Source organism: Vicugna pacos, chromosome X, assembly GCF_048564905.1.
Source record: "Vicugna pacos chromosome X, VicPac4, whole genome shotgun sequence".
Taxonomy (NCBI): domain Eukaryota; kingdom Metazoa; phylum Chordata; class Mammalia; order Artiodactyla; family Camelidae; genus Vicugna; species Vicugna pacos.
Window position 1 is genome coordinate 107229028 of NC_133023.1, and position 12463 is coordinate 107241490.

The 12463-nt window shown below is 56.7% G+C and overlaps 1 protein-coding gene across 1 annotated transcript; it reads right to left on the minus strand.

Annotated features, from left to right (window-relative positions):
- Window positions 1-1302: 1302 nt before the first annotated feature.
- On the minus strand, window positions 1303-8478 carry LOC140691992 (paraneoplastic antigen-like protein 5). The gene is given in 6 exon segments (XM_072956599.1): window positions 1303-3876; window positions 3879-4840; window positions 5022-5082; window positions 5736-5865; window positions 7063-7154; window positions 7346-8478. Coding segments are annotated over 2 exon segments (1329 nt in total). The 5' UTR covers window positions 4714-4840; window positions 5022-5082; window positions 5736-5865; window positions 7063-7154; window positions 7346-8478; the 3' UTR covers window positions 1303-3382.
- Window positions 8479-12463: the final 3985 nt, after the last annotated feature.

Here is a 12463-nt window from a genome sequence, read left to right on the forward strand (position 1 = left end):
GGCCACAGGCCCTGGCCTCAGCTCCCTGAAAGACCCTCATCTTGACTCATCAGCTGCTTTGAGGGCTGTGTCCTTCATCTGCAAGCTGGGAAGTCACAGGCTTTGTCCTTTCAGAATGTCTGGAGGAACCCTCTGGACACAGACTGAGAGAGCACCCGAGGGCCCCTCACCATTTCTGGATCAAAGGCAACGTCCTTCCCCTCCTTGCACATAGGCACACATTGGACAGGGAGAGGCCCAATCACTCCTTCTGTCTCCCAGAGACTGAGTCAGTTCAAAGGCAGTTGGAGGGCACCCCTGAATTTGCACTGGGCTCACCCGTCCCCTGGGGTGAGAAGGCAGTACCAAGGAGGGTTGAGAAGGACGGTTCCTGGCTCCTCACTCCCGATTACAGGCCCCTCTGAGAGCTGCCCTTCCAGCCACAGTGCTCAGATAGGGGGTCTCCCAGATCAGCAGTGCCTTCCACCCTGGCCGATGCCCCCCTCAGGTGGCACTGAGGGCTCTCAGGGCCCAGAGTCAGCCTCTGGACAGGAAGGGGCCATCTCCAGGCCCTGCCTACAGCCCACTACTTACAGCCCTCCATCTCCTGCCTGCTCCCAGGACACAGGACTGTGCAGGGGAGTGGGACAGAGAGGAGGCGCCCCTGCCCTTCTGGGGGCTGCTTTGCCCTGGAATTTAAGAGGAGGACACCTCCCCTGCCTTTCCCCACCCCCACCCAGGGCATGAGGGCTGTGGAACTCCTGCTGGCTCGCCCTCCTTCCATCGGCCATCACACACCCCCAGGTCACCAAAAGTCTCTCAGTGCCTACACCAACCCCAGCCACTGTCGGCTGGCAGGGGACACTGGTCACAGTAATGGTGGACAAACCCCCTCACCCCGGAGTCCTGCACTGAGGTCCTGGCAGGGGCTTCTGACCTCACGCCTGGACCCTTCTGTGGCCGGCTGGTCCTTGGGACTGCACACGTGACCTCCCTGAAGGATCTGGATGCCCTGAAAACACACAGTGCTACCAGGGATCCTGTGGCTTCGGGTCCTGCCTGCGGCCCCCCTCCCCCATCCAACGTGCAACCACTTATTCCTGGGGGCTCCCCCAGTTTCCTGGGACCCAGCCAGCCACTGGCCGTGCCCACAAGTCCTGTCACCTGGCTCCATCCAGCCCAGGGGACCACACAGACCCCCTTGGACCCTGCTCTAACCATACTCCAGTGCTGACTCGAGGTCCCAGGCCACTGTCACCTCCCCCTACCCCCATCCCCAGTAGACCCTTCCTTCAAATGCCCACAGCAGAGGCCAGACTCAGCTGAAACTTTCAACGAAATTTATTAAAGAGAAACATTGACTGAAACTACCGAAAAGAGGGAATGACCACACAGGCAGGAACTTCTAACGGCCACTAAAGCCCACAGATCTCAGCCCCCTCCTCCTCCCAGGGTCCCTCACCAGGTGTCTCAGCTGCCCCCCACCGTGCTGCGGCCCTCCCCACATAGTCTCCCTTCCTGAGGGCCCCACGGTCAGCCTCTGGCCAGGACGGTGGACCCCAGCAATGACCGCTGCCCCCAGGGCACCCCTCCCCCTCTGGCCCACATGCTGGGGCCTGGCCCTGCCCTCTGGCCCCCACAGGACAGTCCAGGACACTGCAGAACACGGCGGGGAACGCTCCCCCAAGCCCAGGACAAGGGGTCACGAGGAACAGCGATGGCAGATCACAGCACGGTCCCCGAGGACCCTCCGCAGCCCCCAACCTTCCCCGGCCCAGTTCTTCCTTCCCGAGGCCACCAGGTGGGCGTCGTCCATCTGTCCATCCCGCCGTCACCTGGGACCGGGCTGGGGTCTCCGGGCTGGGCTGGGGGTACTGCTCAGAGAAGAACACACACACATCTCCACAAGAACAAGCAGCGTTTGGCCTAAATCTACTCCGACAAAGCGAACGTGGAGCTCACGACACTGGGCCAGAGCGAGCAGAGCCTTGGTGCCCTGAGCTCAGGGCACGTGGCCGGGCCCAGAGGTGGCGGCCCGGGTAGGAGGGACACCCGGCCTGGGTCCACGGGCACCTCAGGGCTCTGCACGTAAACGGGCGCTGGTGTGGGGGGTGGTGAGGAGATCACTATGGGGCCACAGAGACACAGGCTTCCTATGGGCTTCCTAGTACAGGGAGCAGCCTGCCCCAGGGGACGGTGACTAGGGGCCCCTCTTGGAGGCCCAGGCACCTTGACATGGCCCCTGACATCTCCCAGGGCAGTGTGGGGGCAGACGTCTTCAGGTGGCCCTCACCAAGGCCGGGGCTGGGCTCTCAGAGGTGCTCCGAGGACTGCCGCCCGAGTTGACAGGGTCTGGCGGTGGCCTTGGCATTGGCAGCTGGTGAGCTGTGGTTGGCCAGGTCAGTCCCAGGTCGCCTTGCCTGTTCTCTGCACGTCTCCAGTGGCCATACACAAACACAAGAATGAAACACCCCTCCCTCCCACCAACGAATCCTCCACCCTCCTGCTTCTCCACCACTACCTCCTCCTCCTTCTCCACCCTCACTTCCGCCTGTCTCCTCCTCCCCTTCCTCCTCTCCTCCTCCTCCTGCTGCTTTGGAACAAGTTTCCCTGCACACCCACTCACACCAAAGCCTGTTGTGGGGTACTGGCCCACCAGGTACCCAGGAGCCCTGCCTGCCAAGCTGAGCTGCAGCTCTTGTCTGCGCATCTTCTCCTTACAGTCTTGGTGCTCCTTGCCCCCACAGCCCTTCTTGGGGGCAGGGGGAGGAGACTGCCTGTAGGCTGGTGCTAGGTCCCCGGGGCCGCTGGGTCTCCTGCCCTCACTGGCGCAGAGGCTCCAGGGTGCTGCCTTCCTGGGGCTCCCCTGGAGCAGTGTAGATGATCCTGAAGATGGGCTGGACCCTACGAACCCCTCTCCGGGGCATCGCCCCTCTGCCACGCAGCTCTTCCTCACCGGTGCTGGCTCCTTCTGGCAGGGATGGCCCCGGGTAAGGCTCCTCTAGGCCCCGCGTGGCCTGGGGGCCTGTCAGCATCATCAGCTGAGAGCCCACGGGGTGGGTGTTTGGGGGTGGCCAGAAGATGGGGCCGAGGCCAGAGCCCTTGGCCGCACCCTCTTCAGCCTCTGCTGCACTGGGGTCTCTGTCTGAGGCTTGGGCAGCCTGTGTGCTGGATGTGGCGGCCCTCTGTTTGCATCGCCAGTACCTTCCTGAGCTGGTTTTGGCTTGGATGGAGTCCTTTCCAGCTGGTGGAGGCAGACGGGGCTCGGCCTGGGCCTGGCTGCCCTGCCCCTCTTCCCCACTCAAGCCCCTTGCTATTTTTGTGCACTGCCCCTTTCCCTCATTAAAAATTTTCCATTGCCTGCAAGGGGAGAGGATGCCTGGATCTGTTGAGCCTAAGCTTCCTAGGGCTCGGGATGGCTCATAGCCCCAGCCCCTGTCCCGTTTCCCGACTCTTCTGCTGCAAGCTGAGGACTCTGCTTTGGCGAAGGTTGGTTCTTGGCCTGAGGACACGCTCCCTGGCTGGGGCCTTCCTCCCCGGTACTGTAGCAGCAGGACAGTCGCCTGCGCTTCAGTGCCGGGACAGCCCCTTTCTGGATGGTCTGAGTGCTCTTCTCACTAAATGGCCCTGCCTGTAGGATGACCTGAGGTGTTGGGACAGTGGCCTCAGCCACTACGTGCCTGCCCGGGGCCTTGCGGCCCCTTCCTACTTGCTTCTGCCCCTCCTTGGTCACAGCCATGGTGGTCTCCGACTCCTCTTCATCCCGAATGAGCTTCATTAACTCCAGGAAGGTGGGAGCGCACCCTCGCTGATCCAGGAGCTCTAGCTTGCCCCGGAGGGCAGCAGTCATGGAGGCCCGAGCCAGGATGTGTTTCAGGTGAATCATGTCTGTGCTTCTGACAAGGGGCTGTGCCGCACGGCTCTCTGCAGCAGGGGCTCTAAGCGCAGCAAAAACCCCGAGATTTTCTCCCCAGACTTCTGAAGGGTCTGGAGGAACTTAAACTGTGAGGTTCTATAGTCCTCTTTATTCCCGAAGATCTGCTTCAGGCCGTCCAGGCACTGCTCCACAGTCATGGCGTCATCATTGGCCTGGAGCACCCGCATGACGGACAGGGCAGAGCCGCGCAAGCTCTCCACCAAACGGCGCCTCTTCTCTGCCTCAGACACTTGCCACATCTGCATCATCTCAGTGACCTGCTCCAGCCAGGCTTCAAAGTTCTCTTCGCCCGGGCTGGGGCTAGTGCTTCCTGAAAATACTTTCAGTTTCCGGTACCACATGCTTTCTGTCACAGGCTGCCAAACGGGTAGCTTGACTTGAGCCAAGCCCTCTGGCTCTATGCCCTCGGTGGGGGTGGTGTACCCCAGGGTCTTGACCACATCGACCATTCTCCGGCCCTCGTCTTTCAGGAAGTAGTTCAGTCTATGGAGAAATTCATCATCCGGGCTACGGGGTTTCACCACCACTTCCCAGGTACCTCCCTTTCCTAGTATCTGACTGGGCATCATAGCATAATTGATGGTGTCAGCTAATTCAATGAAAACTGACTTAGCATTGTCTTCCCTTCTGAACATTCTGCCCAGCACCCTGTAGTTGCACAAGGGCTGTAAGCCTGCCTTCAAGGTCTCCTTAATTTCAGCCTCACTACACTCCACAGGGATCCCCACGATCAGCAGGGCCTTCCTGGAGTCCAGGTCCATCCCCTTGCACCAATCCTCCAACAGTGACAAGGCCATCGCTCCCACTTTCTATGGACCGATCTATCACTGGGGGCAGGAATCAGCTCACAGTGTTGGACCAGGATTCAAAAAATCCTGAGCCAAGGCCAAGTATGAAGGCAGAATCGTCCCAGGTTTCCACAGCCTGTAACGCAAATGGGATGAGAGCATCATTAATGCCCACCGTCCCACCCCCACCAAAAAAAGCCCCTCCTCTTCCCCCACTTCCGCTCACAGGGATCCCTGCTTCTCAGGGCTTCCCCAATCATTTGGTGGAGGGGTCTCTTCAGGCCAAGTTACCCCCAACTCATCCCCTCCCTGCTGACCTCCTCTTGCTGTGGGTTCCTCCTCAAAGTCCGAGAACTCTGCTGTGTGTACTGGAGGTGCCTGTGGTGGAAAGGCTAGAGTCAAGAGGTGGGGCCAGATGCCGAGGAACACAGCCAAAGCCCTCCAAGCAGGAGTGAACAGGAGGCTGTCCCACTCCCTGGCTCAGGGCTCTGCAGGCCCAGGGCACCTGCTACCCTCTTCACTGGGGCGAAGGTCAGAGGATGGAGACGTGAAGTTCCCTCCTTTCTCAGAAAATGCCTGACAAATGAGAAAGATGGCTGGAGTTCTGCACAATGCAACGAAACTGGTGGGTGTGGAGAAGGTGTGACAAGCGGCAGTGTTGCCATGGATACGAAAAACAGCGGGGACCCCGAGTTTCCATCACAGAGGAGATTCAGGTTAGGGAGCAACAGGTGATGTCACCAGCCTCCGACCAAAGAAGTGTCTTTTGCTGTTGTGGGGGGAGGGGAGCTGGAGGGTGGGCAGCAAGGACCAAGTGCTGAAAAACACAAGAGCTTATGGTTTCAAATTGTGTAGACACTAGAATCAGGGGCCGAAAAGGGACCCCAAAAGGGTCTCCAGGACCACACTGCAGGAAACAGACAACTCTCACCCTAGGTGTGACCTTACCCTGCAGACCACCCCTCCCCTCCTGCTTTTTGTCAGTTTTACAGAGGCCCCTCCCAACATAGGTCCACTTCACAGCTGCTCACCTGCTGCTTAGGGCCCCCCTGACAGATGCGGGGATTCCACCCACACACTCAACAGTACGCCTTGCCCTCTAGCTCTGACCACAGTCAGGCAGTTCCTGGTCCCGGGGTGCTGGGTACTGCTTCACTGGATCTGTCCAAGGCAAGGTAGAAGTTTTTCACTATGATTCTGCCACAGACACCCCTGCTCAGGCCGCGCCAATTCTGAGTCTACAGAGGTGCCCACAAGTACCCTGGTATAAGGAGCCAAGAAACGGCTCAACTGGCAATCAGCATTAGAACAGAAGGGATCTTACAGTAAGATTACTGCCCCACCCTCAAGTCCACCGCCGCCCTCAAACCTTGCCCCCACTGTCAAGTTCCACCCCTCCCCAAGCCCTATCCCTGCCACCGAGTCCCGCCCTCACTGAAGCTCAGCCTCTGTCTTAAGTCCCACCCCTCCGGAGCCCAACCCCTTGAGGTCAAGCCCCACCCCCACGGAAGCTCCATCCCTGCCCCCGCCAAGTCCCACCCCTTCCCAAGCCCCACTCCCCTGAGCCCAACCCCTGACGCCAAGCCCCACCCCCCTGAGCCCAACCCCTGACGCCAAGCCCCACCCGCATGGAAGCTCGATCTCTGCCCCTACCAAGTCCCACCCCTTCCCAAGTCCCATCCCCTCCCAAGCCCCACCCCCACAGAAGTTCGACCCCTCCCCAAGCCCCACCCCCACCCTAGCCCAACTTCTGCCACCGAGCACAACCCACACGGAAGCTGGATTCCTGCCCCAGCCAAGTCCCATCCCCCTCCTAAGCCCTACCTCCACCTATGCCCAAGTCTCAAACCCCGCCACAAATCCCTAAAGAAGCCCTGCCCCCACCCAAGCTATGTCGGGGCCTCTTTTTAAGGCCTTTCCCTGCCCCAAGCCCTGCCCACACCCGAGTCCAACTCCTGTCCCGAAGCCTCCCACCCTTATTCCCCTGCGCTCCGCACACACACCTAAGCCCACCTTCCTAAGTCACCCCACCCCTTCACACACCCGCTACCACAAACGCCCCCTATTCCATTGCAGGAATACATCTGGTCAGTAGAAGCTGGTGGAGGCCAGGAGAGGGGTGGGACTGAAGACACTTTCCCTCCAGGGTAAGGCTCAGAGCCACTTGTCCTGACCGCAATGGCTCTGGGCGGGGTTAGGTGTGGAAATGGCAGGGAGCTGGTGGGGTGCCATGCCTGACCCAGTGCGATCCTACTTCCAGCCCCTAGCCCCTGGGATGCCAAGCAAGATGCCGAGGATCACTGGGAGGAATCCCATGCGGTTTGGGTTGCTCTCTGTGCCCCGGGCCCCAACTCATACCTGCTGGAGATGCCTCCAGATCAGAGCGCCGGAGCACCGCAACCACCCTGCGCCTGTCGCCTCCGCTGCCGCGGTGCAGGCTGGGCCAGGAGCTGGTGGCGGGAAGAGGTTGTGAGGTGACAGGACCCCCCCCCGGGACTGCACACGGCCCGCTCGCAGCTGCGCCCTAGCAGCGTGTCACCCACCACCCCCTCGAAGGGGGAACTCCGCGCCCCGCCCTGCGCCCCTGTCCCTACCTTCCCCCGGGCGACAGGGAGTGGGAATCAAGCTGGGGGCGCCTTACGTTACCGAGCTGGGCCGAGTCCAGACTTGGATTAGCTCGAAGAAGCCCGCCAGGCCTGCCACGTGCTGTAGCAGGCCTAGCAGTCCTTGCAGTTCCTGTTCCTCGTGTCTGTTCCCCATTGGACGGGATCTGTGGCGTGACAGTCACCAGCCGCTGTCCCTACTTGAATACTCCAAGCAGTCTGCACAGAGCTGAGTGCAAAAGTAAAGCCCTAGCGGGTGCTCACTAAAGGAAATCCAGATCCCAGTTTATCAAGCTGTTTTCTAGGTAAAAGAATACAGCTGCTTTCTGTGAAACACAAAAGCATGAAAATTTGCAGGGTTCACCAAAAGGTAGAAAACTATCAAAGGAGTTCACTCTCCCATTATACTCTCGACTGCACGACCAAGCATTACCCATCTAGTACCCAAACTGCTTCCCGCCCTTTTCCAGAGGCGATTTCTTCCACAAAAGGACGGCTGCAATGTTTGCCCAGGGGCCCGCGAGACACTAATGCGCTGCTCCGGATAAGGGCGTGGGTGAATCTCAGTTTAGTGCCCTGGAAGGCATGCACAGTCCCCGGGAGATCTCGATAAGAAGCCTAGCTCTGAGTCGGGAAGGCTGGGGTGGGACTGAGATTCTGCGTTTCTCGAAAGCGTGATGACTGATGCCGCGGATCCTTGACGGACGCTTTGAGCAGCACGCCTCCGAAGCCTGTAGTCACTTTTCAAGTTGTGGGACTTTGGTGACAGAATAAATTTCTTTTGCTTTATTTGGGACACAGAAGAAGAGGCTTTTTGATAAAGTCTTCATAAAAATATGAAAAGCAAACCAAATTTTAAATTAAAGATTACTAAGCAAGACATTTGCAGACTCCCCTTTGAGCACAGATACCCGCTACGTCTGGGAAGGGGAGCACAGACCTGAATACACCTTCCTTAATTAGAAGGAACTATTGAGAGGCTGGTTAATCACTCCGGTTCCTGTGCCAAGCAAAAGCGCTTACCTGCTGCTGCCAGAAAGTCGCAGACCCCAAGCAGGGGTCTACCTACCCTACCTACTTTTACCTGAGGACTCTCACAAGCCCCCACTCAGCCCCCTGGCATTACAGGTATCACGAGCTGTCACAGAGGGTGATACCATGGGAAGACGTGTTCTGACTGTGATCCTAGAAAAGTGGAGGTTAAGAAACACCTCTAAAAACATATATTAGTTTCAAGTGTACAACTTAATGATATTTGTATATGTTGCAAAATAACCACCGTAATAAGTCTATTTAACATCTATCGCCACACATAGTTTTTTTTTTCCCTTGTGATGAGAATTTTTAAAGTCTCCTCTCTCAACAACTTCCAAATATACAATATAGTACACTATTATTAAGTATAGTGTCCATGCTGTATATTACTTCCCCGGGACTTTTATTTATTTTATATGCATGTTTTTGTGTGCCCATACGTGTACGTAACATTTCCTACCCCTGATGGTATTACCAAATGAGATTATAAAATCACCCCAAGGAGCTCCATTATTATTGGTTTAGAGATAATTAAGTGCTTTTATAAATTGAATACTCAAACTTCTCAGAAATTAATGAAAGGGAACTCATTCTCACAAAACTTTATTTCAATAGTAATTATATTCCACGTGTAGTACATCAGCCTTAAAGATACTTTCCAAGATCTTTTGGTAACTGAAAACCTTAGACTTTGAGAAAAAATAAACCTTAGATTTAGACTAAATAAAGTATAGAAGGTATGCAGAATGCGTTTTTGTTAAAGAAAAAGAATAATTTTGTCCGAAAGTAAAATGACCGGTTGTTCCAGAATGAGAAAGATGAATGTGTAGGACAAAACCTGGATGGATGTGGTTCTCAGAAAAGGGATTTTATTTCTTGTGGTCAATGGTAGTTAAAGTTCAATGGCTTTATTTATAAGGTTTTAAAAATGAGCTATAATATCAAATAGCACACTGATGCAAAACTAGAATTTCGTTTTCTCTGTTAATAAGGTGACATGTTTCTTAGATTATTGGTGTGCTCTTAACAAGAGTTAATAAAAAGCTTTTCTTTGCTTCTTGAGTAATCTGCCTAGAAAGCAAGGGTTCTTTCTTACCAGAATAATTTTCTTTGCTTTATGTTCACTTTATTATAGCCTTAATTACTTGAGAACCAAGTCTCACTTTTGAAAGAACTAAGGTTCTTTATAACTGCGTTGCCTCCTCTATTTACTTTTAAAATATTTTGTCACTTTGGTAAAGTAGATAGACAAGTAGTGTTTCTCGCTGAGCTATCATCTTATTTAAAGAAATATTCAAAGCTTCTGACAACCTCTTAATTTTACCTTCCACACTCAAATCCTTAGTGATATATCCTTGGTCTCAAGTTTTATTTGTGTTTTCCAAGAGGGATCCTGGAAAATCACAAAAGAGATTTCACTTTATAAAAACAGAGGTGCTACATATAATTAGGCTAATTTGATATGTCGAGTTTCATGGGCAGCTTTATCGAATCACACACCTGGCCACACCCTTTCAGCGTCTGCTGCGTTGGGGTCTCTAAGGCTCGGGCAGCCCGTGTGCTAAATATGGTGGCCCCCTGTTTGGGTCACCAGCACCTCCTCAGAGCCCCGTGCTTGGCCTTCACTGAGCTGCTTGTGGCTTGGCCGATGGAGTCCCTTTCAGCTGGCAGAGGACAAGGAGGCTTGACCTGGGCTTGGCTTCCCTGCCCCTGTGCCTCGCTCAAGCCCCATGGTGTTTGTGTGGACTGCCCCTTCCCCTTCTTCCAATAACTATTTTGTCTCCTGGGCCCACAGTAAGAAGCCTTGCCTTGTTCTCCTGAGCCTACTTCACCTTAGCTTGGGATGGGTCTTGTCCCAAACCCAGCTCTCATTTCCCGACTGAATGGCAGTTTGTCTCTTCTGCTTTACCAAGAGCAGGCTTGCCCGGTTGCTGCACTGTGCCCTCATGTGGCCGTCTTCTCCACCGCTATTGCAGGACATGTGGTGTTTCTGTTTTCCTGAGCCTGGAGTGCTGGCCCTTGGCACAACCTCCTTTTGGTGTTGGCCTCTGCCCCCTCTGCGTCAGGAACCTTGGGAAGGCCTGGCCTGCTGGGCACATCCAGGGGCAGGGAAGGATACTGCCCTGGAACCGCTGGCTCTGGCAGATGAACTTATGCCTGCTTCTGGCCACTCCAGCCTCTCTCTGGCCTGAAAGTGGTCTCCCAGTCCTCCTCCACATGCAGGAGCCGCACCAGTGCCAGGAACCTAGGAGGCTTCCTTTGTTGTTTCATCAGCCTGTTTTGAAGTTTGTCAGTAAGGGTGGCCCCACCCTGATTTTCATTCCTTCGTAATAGAGTGTTTTTTCTCCTTCAGCTCTCTGGAGCAGGTGTTCCAAACGTAACACAAAGATAGAGACTTTCTCACCTGCCTCCTGATATGCCTTACAAAATTTCACACGGGCAATTTTACGGCCCTCCACAGGTCCAAACGCCTGCCACAGGGTTGCCAGGCACTCCTCCACAGTTAGGGCAGCATTGTGGGCCTGGAGCCCACTGACCACCTGGAGGGCAGGGCCCCACAAGCACCCCATCAGCCAACGCCTCTTTTCCCCTTCAGGCACCCTGTAGCACCTCAGTGGTGTGTTGGAACCAGGCTTAAAATACCATCACCCCTGGGATGTACATGGTGTTCCCAGAAAATACTCTCAGTTCTCGGTACCTTTGTTCTAGCAGAGGCTGTGCGGCTGTCCCCGGGGCCTGGGCCCAGGTTCAGAAATCAGGTGACATGGCCACTCTCGGAGCAGGACAGCTGGTGTCTGGATCCAAGGACTCTGTTCATGTCTGACATTGTCCACCTCTCCTCCTCTAAGAAGCAGTTCAGTCTATTGAGAAAGTCGCCATCTGAGCTACAAGGTTTTACAACCACTTTTTAGGGCCCTCCCTTTCCTGGTATTTCCCTGGGGTTCAAAGCATAGTCGGTATCTTGGCTAAGCTCTAGGAGAAACCCTTGGTCATTCTCCTCCCTCCTAAATATCCTGCCAATGACCCTACACCTGCCCAGGTGCCTGAAAGTGTCCTGAAGAGTGTCCTCAAACTCATCCTCACCACAGGCCTCAGGAATCCCCAGAATGAGTATGGACCTCCAGGTGTTCAGATGTCCCCGCCCACCCCGCCCCGACACCAGTCCTGCAACAGGCTCAATGGCATGTTTCCTAACTCTGCGGAGTTTAATTTAGGGGAGAATCATCGGTGTGTGATGCACATAAATCTGGGCCAACTCCCAGAGCAACAGCAGATGGCCCAGGACTCCACAGCCTGTGAATGCGAACCGGACAAGAGCGAGGTTAAGGCCGCCCCGCCCCCGCCCCCGCCCCCGCCCGGTGCTGCCCCTCCTCCCCCCACCGCGCCCCTGCGGTCCAGGGTAGACCCCGCCCCGCTCTCCGCCTGCCCCTCGGGGACCACAGCCCCTCCCCACGCCGTCCCGGTCCCCGTCCCCGCAGGCTGTGGCAGTCCCGCCGAGGCTGGCGGAGGGCGGTGGGGGTCTCCCGGGGCCAAGCGCACCCTCCCGGGGTCTGGTACCTTCGTCTCGGTCGGGCTCCTTCCTGGCCGAGGTCCCAGCAGGACGGGCCAGGGGCAGCTCTGAGCGCCCACAGGGTCCGGCGCCCCACTTTCCCCCGCTGTCTCCCGCTCCCGGCCCCTGTCTCCCCGCCGCACGTGGACCAGCGCTCCAGCGCCTGCTCGCCACCGCTCACTGCAGTGGGGACCCAGGGCGGGGGCGCAGTGGCAGCGGAGCGCGGACCCTCCGCGTCGCCCTGGAGACCGCCGGGCAATTGGAGTGCGCAGGTCACGCTGCCCCGCTGCCGCCACCGCCGCAGACGCCGCCGCCGCAGACGCCCTTGGAACCGCAGGTGATGTCACCTGTGCCTTCCCCCGCCCCCGAGGGGGTGCGGGCACAGGTGGGGACCCCCGGGGCCCAGGACTCGGCCCTGTCTCCTGCCCCTCCCAGAACGTGTCCTCAGGGAGCCAGCATGTCGAGGGGTGCATTCGCCAGGGTTCCCACCACCAGAGAGCAGCTGGGCGCCAGGAGGTGCGTTCATACCGGGGGTGGGGAGCAGTGGAGTGGAGTATCCCTCTGGGCCTTT